Source organism: Microtus ochrogaster, linkage group LG1 (assembly GCF_000317375.1).
Source record: "Microtus ochrogaster isolate Prairie Vole_2 linkage group LG1, MicOch1.0, whole genome shotgun sequence".
Taxonomy (NCBI): Eukaryota; Metazoa; Chordata; class Mammalia; order Rodentia; family Cricetidae; genus Microtus; species Microtus ochrogaster.
In genome coordinates, this window is record NC_022027.1 from 22,018,170 (window position 1) to 22,027,350 (window position 9,181).

At 47.2% G+C, this 9,181-nt stretch overlaps 2 protein-coding genes across 7 annotated transcripts in view; one reads left to right on the forward strand and one right to left on the reverse strand.

Annotated features, from left to right (window-relative positions):
• Wdr19 (WD repeat domain 19) overlaps nt 1-9,181 on the forward strand; it is a 78,015-nt gene that overhangs the window by 57,411 nt on the left and 11,423 nt on the right. The window contains exons 33-37 of one of the 4 annotated variants that reach the window (XM_026785153.1): nt 260-410; nt 2,609-2,732; nt 3,259-3,335; nt 3,600-3,724; nt 9,099-9,172. In XM_026785153.1, coding sequence (XP_026640954.1) covers nt 260-410; nt 2,609-2,732; nt 3,259-3,335; nt 3,600-3,711 — 464 coding nt within the window. In that variant the 3' untranslated portion in view covers nt 3,712-3,724; nt 9,099-9,172. Of the gene's footprint in view, nt 1-259; nt 411-2,608; nt 2,733-3,258; nt 3,336-3,599; nt 3,725-4,818; nt 5,187-9,098; nt 9,173-9,181 lie in introns of those variants that run through there. The other 3 variants (XM_026785152.1, XM_005359261.3, XM_026785154.1) reach the window with 3 other exon arrangements.
• Nucleotides 7,309-9,181, reverse strand: part of Rfc1 (replication factor C subunit 1) — a 79,356-nt gene continuing 77,483 nt past the window's right edge. For all 3 annotated transcript variants that reach the window (XM_013350781.2, XM_005359263.3, XM_005359262.2), the window contains exon 25: nt 7,309-7,835. In XM_013350781.2, coding sequence (XP_013206235.1) covers nt 7,752-7,835 — 84 coding nt within the window. In that variant the 3' untranslated portion in view covers nt 7,309-7,751. The remainder of the gene's footprint in view (nt 7,836-9,181) is intronic.

The window sequence follows — 9,181 nt, forward strand, 5'->3', positions numbered from 1 at the left end:
GATCAAAAACCCATTGCCCTTGTTCTTGAGTTCTCAGTAGTCCTCATTGTCCGCTATGTTCAGCAAGTCCGGTTTTATCCCATGCTTTTTCAGACTCCGGCCAGCTGGCCTTGGTGAATTCCCGAAAGAACATCTCCATTGTCTCAGTGTATGGTTGTACCCCTCGCGGCCCTGAGTTGGGTTTGTTTTTGATGTGGCTCATGTGTCCCAGACTAACTGCACTCAGCTGTCTCCCTTCTGCTCCCTGCGTGTCCTGCAGATATTGTGCCTATCCTGACATCGACTGTGATTGAGTGTCACAGGGCAGGCCTGAAGAACTCTGCTTTTAGCTTTGCGGCTATGCTGATGAGGCCCGAATACCGCAACAAAATTGATGCCAAGTACAAAAAGAAAATTGAAGCGATGGTCAGGTGGGCAGAGCACCCATTTCTACTGTCCAAACACATCTTTGGGGTACTTTTCAGATGGGACTTCTAATATATATAGACTCCGTAGATAAAGTGGGTAAGGGTAGGGGCAGAGGTCATAGCTGACATTTACTGTCAACCTGACTGAATTTAGCATCACCTAGGAGACACACCTTTGGGTATGTGTACAGGGTGCATTCCCTGCCCCGAATGCAGGCTGGACCCCAAGCCAGATAAAAGGAAGAGTGGGTGAGCTGAGCTTCCCTCTCTCTGCGCTCCAGCTGCCGCCCACTCCTCCATGATAGGCCCTGTGAACTAGGAGCTGAAGTAACTGCTGCCTCCCCTCAGCTGACTCCTGCTAGGCATTTTTATCACTAGAGGGGTAACTAATAATAGGGAATAAAAGTGCCAAGAACCCCACTGATGTCTGGTCAGAACTTATGGGAACCATACACAAGGCATCGTCGACCAGGGATGGTGTCCCTGTGTACTGATGCCATTTTCCCAGGGCCGTCCAGAGCATACAGGGCTCCTCTTCCCGCAAGGTTGCGAGACAGCTGCCACATCTACACACCACATCTCCATTCAAGGCAGGAAGAAGAGAGAATTAAGGAGTCCATGGGTCTTTGCCTTTGTGTCCAGGGCTACTTCACTCTGATTTCCAACATAGCCACAGAGAGCCGCCCTGTGAAGCATTCTGTTAAGTGTGAACAATGCTGTTTTGGCAAGAGGAAAATGGCTCTTAGACAGACAGCATTGTCTGCTGTAGAGAGATTGAACAAAAGCATGGATGTTCTCCGCATGGAAACTCCACATTGGCACAGAGCACTGCCAGCAGAGCCTCCAGATGCAAGCACTGTGATGAAGGCAGGCCTGCCTTCCTAGAAGACTCTGCTGTGCCTGTTCCACAGACCCTGCACGGCTGTGGGGAAGTGGGGAACACATGGCAGAGAGAGGGACAGACAAGGGGCCAGGGCATGACAGTCTTCAAAGATATGCTCCCTACCCTTGCCCCACAACTGACTTCCTCTTTCCGCAGTTCCAAATCCCCAGTCATTCAGAGCCTACATGACAACACTTCCCAAAGGGCCTCTCTGAACACTGCTGGCAGTGGGGCACACCTTCAGTACACAGCCCATTGTGGGGACATTATCTCCTAGACAGAAGTAGAACACCACTGGGAATCAACAAAAGGAAAAATCAGTTGTATCTCTGTACTACTTAATCAGAATAGTGACAGTATAACTAGGGGACCCTTGACGCAGCCAGGCAAGTAATGGTAATGGCAAGCGGAAGCAAGCAGACTTGAGTGCTGTCCTAGTGAGGGTTACTATTGCTATGATCAAACACCATGACCAAAAAGCAAGGGAGAGAGGACTTGTTGGGCTTATACTTCCGTAAATGATCAATATAGTCAGGAACTCAAACAGGGCAGGAACCTGGAGGCAGCAGCCAGAGGCCAAGGAGTCCTTACAGGACTCAGGACCACCAGTCCAGAGGTGGCCCCACCCATCAGTCACTCATTAAGAAAATACCGTACATGTTTGTCTACAGCCCGATCTTATGAAAGTATTTTCTCAATTGGAGCTCGCTCCTCTCCAGTGACTCTAGTTTGTGTCAAGTTGACTGACACAAACCTGCCAGCACAAATGCTAATCCTAACAGGAAATGCCCCATGGCAGAGCTTCGAGGCTGGTCAACCTAAGTGGCTTCAACCAAGTCAGTCTGACCCAGGGAACCTTCCAGTGTATAGGATAACATGACCGCAAGATGGACGGATGGCTCAGTGCCATGCTGACCAGTGCCGACCCTGGAGACTTGTTCTCTTCCCAACAGGAGCGGCCTGTAGCTATGTGCTCCAAGAGCAGCTGCTAGTCACCAATGGCTACAAAGTTAGGACAGCCCACCGGCCCGGAAATGTCTGTTAAAACAGCTGGGTGGTCTTTACTTGAGTTACACAGAAGGGAGACACAGGGGAAATCCCACAGTGGCCACTGCCGTACCACAATGAGGAGACAGTGCCACCAGTGCGGTGCTCATGAATGCCAGCTGGACCTGGCCAGGCCAAATGTGCTCCATCCTCCCAGGAGCTGGGAAGTCTGAGCCCGCAAATAAGTTCTTTCCAGATAACGCCTTTCTCTGCTCACCAAGGCGCTGGGAATCAAGTGGTGTTTGTAAATGACACGTGATGCTTTCTCCAGGAGACCGGACACATCCGAGACAGAAGAGGTCACCACCCCATGTCCCTTCTGTCAGTTTCTTCTCCCAGAATGTGAGCTGCTTTGTCCCGGCTGCAAAAACAACATTCCCTACTGCATTGCAACAGTAAGTGTCTTTGTAATCATAATGTCCTTTTCCAGTTGAATATTTGATATGCCAGTGTTTCTTCACCTTTGACTCATCTTCCAGAAAACGTTTAGCATGAAATTCCAGGCAGCCGAGGTGAGGTTCAGAGCGCACAGGAATCCAGGAGTTAGGCAGCCGCACACTTAGCAGGCTGAGGTGTGTTCACATGCTTTTTCTGCCACCTAGTGGCTTCATGACACAGTGCAGTCTGCTCCTTGTAGGCTTGCCTGTGCTTTGTCCTCAGGTCAGCTGCATTGGGGAGAGCACCCCCCCCAAAAAAGACCTACTTATCAGAAAACTAAAATGTCAAATTTGTTCATCCTATGACTACCATAAGCTATAATCTGAAAGAAGATAAATTCACATACTGGAATAAAAGGTGGTCTAGTCCCTCTGTAAGAACGAGTGTAAAAGTGGAGCCCAGCTGCAGCCCTTGGGCTGCATCCTTCTAGACAGATGAAGTAGCAATGGTGTCCCAAGTCAGAGAAACTCTTAACGCTTCCAGGGCCGGCACATGCTGAAAGATGACTGGACGATGTGCCCACACTGCGGCTTCCCTGCGCTGTACTCCGAATTCAAGACGTAAGTGTGCATCCTTTCCCGTCACAGAAATGAGTAGAAACAGGCCTTTTCTGGATTCGTCCACTCCTTCCCTTTGAGGGCTCCTCTGCGTTCTTGGAGGAACCTTGTGACCTCTGAGAGCATTCTCCCCCAGGGGATCTTCCCTGACACAGTCCTTACCCTGCCTCAGTGGGCGGAGGCATTAAGAGGTGTAGGCAGAAGTGGCTGATTTTTCCATGAGCTTAACCCGAAGATAAATAACTGCATTTATCTCCCCCTAAACAGCTTACTAAACAGTGAAAGCACATGTCCCATGTGTTCAGAAAGATTAAACTCTAGTCAACTGAAAAAGATTTCAGACTGCACGCAGTACCTACGGACAGAGACGGAACAGTGAGCCGCAGGCCCAGGTAAGGCCCCACTGCGCACTCTCCTCCTGGGCCGCAAAGCCCAGGGTCCACAGCTTAATCCTTCATGCTGGCAATGGCTCCTTCTGTGCAATGTGTAATTCTCAACTGTCTTAACAGACTTATTTATTTAAATGTTAAAGTGATAGTAATATGGCTTCCCAAGTGGCTAAAGTTATTTAGCCAAGCATCATGAATTCTAACTAGACTGATTTACCAAACTGGGCCCCTTAAAGCTAGAGCCAGCTTTCTTTAAATGGGAGCTTTTTTTAGTTGACTATTTGCAGTACAAAACTTCCAGAGATGTTGAAATCCCAGGGTTTTTTTTCCTGTCTCGCTTTGGCCACACAAACTTGCAGATAGTCCTTCTACCTCATTCTGGTGACAGCATTTTTGTTCACATGGGATTAAAGGCTTACAACACCATCCCTCACTTTATTAGGATTTCTTTTAAGAAATATCTCTAATTAGTTTCTTAGTTTTCTGAATGTTGAATTTTGTCAATGAATCATGTGATGACAAAGGTTTCTCCCTTTATCCCATTTAGTGGGTTATATTGATAAAATAAAATCAACTTTTACTCAGGGGATAAACTCACCTCATCACAACATGGTTTCTAGCCATCCCTTGGCTCAAGGACTTTACCCTTAAGTGCAGATACAGGGCCTGAATCTAACCCAGCAGATTCTTTGAAAAGATGACATCCTCCAGCTGTGCTGCTGCTGGTTGCTTATTCCTTTGGGCAGTTAGTTATTACATTTTGTCTCAAATCTACACCTGCATCTCTATGTCTCTACCACTTGTAAAGGTGGAGCCTTGTTAATAAAGCTCCAGGCTCTCTCCCGATACTGTCTTTGCATCAAGGTATGTGGTAGATTACAGAAGCCTGAACTGTGCTGTCAGAGCTCCTTGAAGCTATGTCTTCAGTGAGTCACGATGACGCACTGCTGTGGCGTCTCCTCATACAGTAAAGACTAAAGCTATTGCTCCCCGGCTTCCTTCAGAAAAGGAACCTTTGTCCAATTTCAGAAGAAAACATGCGCTCTACAGCCTGCCATGTTCACATCCCTGGCAGTAAGGCGGCTTTGTCTCCACAGTGTGCCGTGCAGCTCAGTACTGTAGGTCCATAGGACTGGACGTCTGCAGGACTCATGCTCCAGAAATGAACAGGAAGTCCAGCTTTCTCATGAGCAGGACAGCATTGAGACCTCCCTAAGGCATCTATTTGTCCCTTTCTTAGCTCCTGAGTAGACGTCAGCTCCCTCAGGAGGCAGTGTCCACCCCAGCAGACTTGATGGTCCTTCCTGGATACATGACACGGCCTGCTGCTTGCTGAACTCTGTGTGTCCTCTTCAAAGTCCTACACAGTGTGTGCTCTGTACCGCTAGTAGTATATTGTAAATATCCAGTTTTCTAATGACTTTTTTATTTAAGTATCTTCTTTAAAATTAAACTGTTGACTAGATATTTGTAATATTTCCCTGGATTTGGATATAGAGAAAGTGATGGAGGAGGTGGCTTGGAGCCCTTATAGAGTCTGTCCCTTAAACCAAAACACCAAAGACAATTCATCTGTACAAAATGCATAAACCTAGTATCTGTCTGTCCATTCCGGTGCACACTATGGATTCCTACTGCAAAATTAAATCATCTGGTTTCCCCTGGAAACATTGTTATGTTCCCAGAGCACACGGCATACTCACTTGTAGGAAGTCTGTGCTTACCCACACCTTCAGCATGACCTGTGCGTAGCCAGTGTCACCAGTCTCAACAGCCAGCAGATATGTGAGTCGCCCGAACCAGGTGATTCACGTACAACAGCCAGCAACTGAGCATCATCAATAGCTTCTCTGGCATCCGAGCATCCCACCTTCACACCTCCGGCTTTATCCGTCTTCTTGGGGCTCACCCAGAGGCTGTGACCTCACTAAGCAGCACAACATAATGAGACAGTCACCAGTACCAAGCTTCTTGCTACTTCCCCACACCACTGAGGTCACCTGGCATCTGTGTATTCTGGGATTTACAGGCCTCAGATTTCCCTTGTGAGGACACTCATCCTAGAACTTCAGGGGGATGCCCATCCTAGTGTGGACAAGTCACTCTAACTCTAAGAAGTCAACAGGTAATGCTATTGCAGTTCTGCCGAAATCTCTCAAAAGGAACTAGAGGGACTTGTCTGAGACACAGCATCAATGGCCATGACTTGGTACTCTACACAGAATGTGCAGAGAACCTAGGCAGCGTGGGGCACCACAGGCCACTTCAGGAGCTGCAAGGAGATTCGATCCCAACACAGACATTTAGGTCCGCACAAATGCCAAGGCATTAACACCTACCTTCTTATTTTTTTTTTTTTTTTGTTTTTCGAGACAGGGTTTCTCTGTGGCTTCGGAGCCTGTCCTGGAACTAGCTCTGTAGACCAGGCTGGTCTCGAACTCACAGAGATCCGCCTGCCTCTGCCTCCCAAGTGCTGGGATTAAAGGCGTGCGCCACCACCGCCCGGCTTAACACCTACCTTCTTTAATCTGCATCCTTTACGGCATGCTTAGGAGGGCTTCAAAGAGGAATCCAATAGACCACCATTGCTTATCCTGTTGCTATCGTCCTGTACTAAACATCATATAGTCTCTAACTCTAAAAAAATTTATTTTTATAGCTTGTTCACAACATTCATAATTTAAATTATAACTATATTAAATAAGCAAAGACCATTTTTTTTCTGAAAGCAAGCAGAATGCTGGGCCTTTCCTGGAATGTATATTCAACTGAGGGAGGCATGGTTTGCATGTCCAAATGAACAGAAATGGAAGAATGCGCACGAGTATCCATCCCCTCTGGGTGAGGAAACCATTACCATAGCAGCCAAGTTTCAACAGAGGAGAGAGGGCAGGACGCAGAGACTCAGGCTTAAGCACAGTGTTTATTTATTTCCATACTGAACCAATCTCTGGGAAGCATGCCTTTCACCCTGGTTAATATACCTGCAATGTCTCCAGGACTTGTCTCCTCTCCCAACAAGGCCATGAGTCCTCAAAGGCAGAGCATGGTCCTCATATTATTTCTGGCATACACCTCACAGAGGCAGCATAGACCTCTGAGCACTTACTGATTTAAAAAGCTAAACACCCAAAGGCCAGGTTACGTCCATGGCCCTAGCGTCCTTCAACAAGCACAGTTCTAGATCTAGCCTGAAATTCCAGTAGGGATACGAGCTCCTCACAGGACAGCATCTCCCAGTCAATGACCCTGTGAAGCTGACCCAATTCGACTACTGGTCTCACCCTGAAGGTTGACTGCAGGAGGACAGGAATGTGTGGCAGTCCAGTGTCTGCATACCCGAGAGGCCTCTCAGCGACGTCCTACAGCAGCAACATGATTAGTGCAGAGGGATGCTGTGATTTGATTCACAGGGTTATGCCAAATATTTTAATCTAATCAAATTAATACGGAAAGTAATATGCTAACATATTTTTCTGTACAAGATGACAATCTTAAGAATATCCGTGCAGTCCATGGACACTCGATTCCTGACGCCTACTTTGCCAGCTTGACAATGAACCAAGAATACTCAGCTCCAGGTGGTGGCTGATTTGTATTAAGGTTTATTTACAGAATTTCACCATAAAATAAGAACTATAGAGTTTTTAAAGAAATCAGCCCTGGTCCTTTAACAGCCTTGAGAACAAACTGTTAGGCTACAAAAGATGCCTCAGTTCCTCTGCGCCCAGACTTAACTAAAATCTGACTCCAAAGCCTGTGTGCTCCTAGTTTTGATTCCACACAGTCACTCTGAATCCCAGCACTCTACCTGGGTTGCCAAGGACGGTGCAGGCTGAAGCGTCCTGTCCCCCTCTATAAGAGGAGCATGAGAGCTGGCTAGCTAGCCCGCCTAGCTGTACCATCCTCTATGATGGGACCACCAGGCCACCCCACTGTGCTGGACATGGCTACTCTGGTAAAGGGCACGGCTTTCCAGCGGGAGTTGAGAGGGTAAGTGAAACACAGCTATTGGTACTGAACAATGGTTTCATTTCTTCCAACTTCTTCCTTTTCCTTTTTTGGACTCCTTATCTTTGTCTGGTTTTGAAGACTTTGAAGATCCTGTCTTTTTCTGTTGGAGGAGAGATACACAAAACAGTTAATATGTTGATGAGTATATAAAATGACAGTAAAGTCTTTATCTACAACTTAATTAGAAAAGCAAGGTCACAGATATCTACTGCTGCCCGAGAAGCAACAAGCCAGCTCCTTACAGAGAAAACATCCAGACCTACTCAGATCTAGAACTAAGGTGTGCCCCATGTAAGGCAGTTTTCTGGATTCAGAACAGTGTTCGTAGGAAGCCAGAATACTCAAGAGGTGGCTTACAGATATGGCAATGTCTACATGACAAGCTTCCCTTTTAATCTCACAGAAGATCTAAGCACACTCATTTTGTGAAGCAGGGAGAGAAGAGAAGCAGGGAACCAATCCAAACAAAGCACCTCTATTCTTAGACATGTAACTCGGGAGAAGAAAGAGCCGCGCACAGGTGAAAGGAGAGAAGGCTGCAGCCCGGTGGCTTGGCAGCTGTGAACAGTAGGCTGACTCCATGCCTCATTCAGATCTTTGTCTTTTGCTAGTAAAGTGTCAACTTCTGCTCTGAGAGACTTTACAGGCAATTCAATGGCTGTAGGCAACACGAATAGCCAAAGTGAACAATAGTTTGTTTAAGACATTTTTCTGTGTGTGCTATGAAAATGCAGTGGTATGAAAGCGCACACCACAGTCCAAGTGAGTGTCAACAGCGCCCTTCTGGGGCAGGTGAGACGAATACCCGGTGGGAAATACTTGCTGCACAAGCTTGAAGACTTAAGCTCAGATCAACACACACATAAAAGCAAGGTATGGCAGGTAACACACTTCTCTAAGCTCAGAGCTAGGGAGAGGGGAAACACACACACGCAGATCCTAGGACTCACTGGCATCTAGCCAGAGCAGCAAGCTCCAGATTCAGTCAAAGACCCTGTCTCAAAAACGAAGGAAGACACTTAGAAAACCATACACATGCGTACATGACCATCACTACGATTGCCTACTTTCCTGCTGTTGGGCTCCTACACTGCTATACGAAGTTCACATTATAAAAATGAAACTGCCAGGCATGGCAGCACACACACTTGGGAAGCTGTGGGTGGCAGAAGCAAGGCAGGTGGATCTGAATTCAGGGCCAGCCTGGTCTACAGAGTGAGTTCTAGGAGAGTCAGGGCATCTGTCTTGGAAAAAATAGAGAGATTTAGAAAATAATGATAAGTGTGTGTGTGTGTGTGTGTGTGAGTGTGTGTGTGTAAATGAAACCTACCCCATCATCTTCAGTTACGTCTTGCACTTCCAGCTCACCCTGCTCCATGCGGAACCGGCCTTATTATTCCCATCACACAGGAGCAAAGGTCAGCTTACCCTGCTCCATGCGGAACC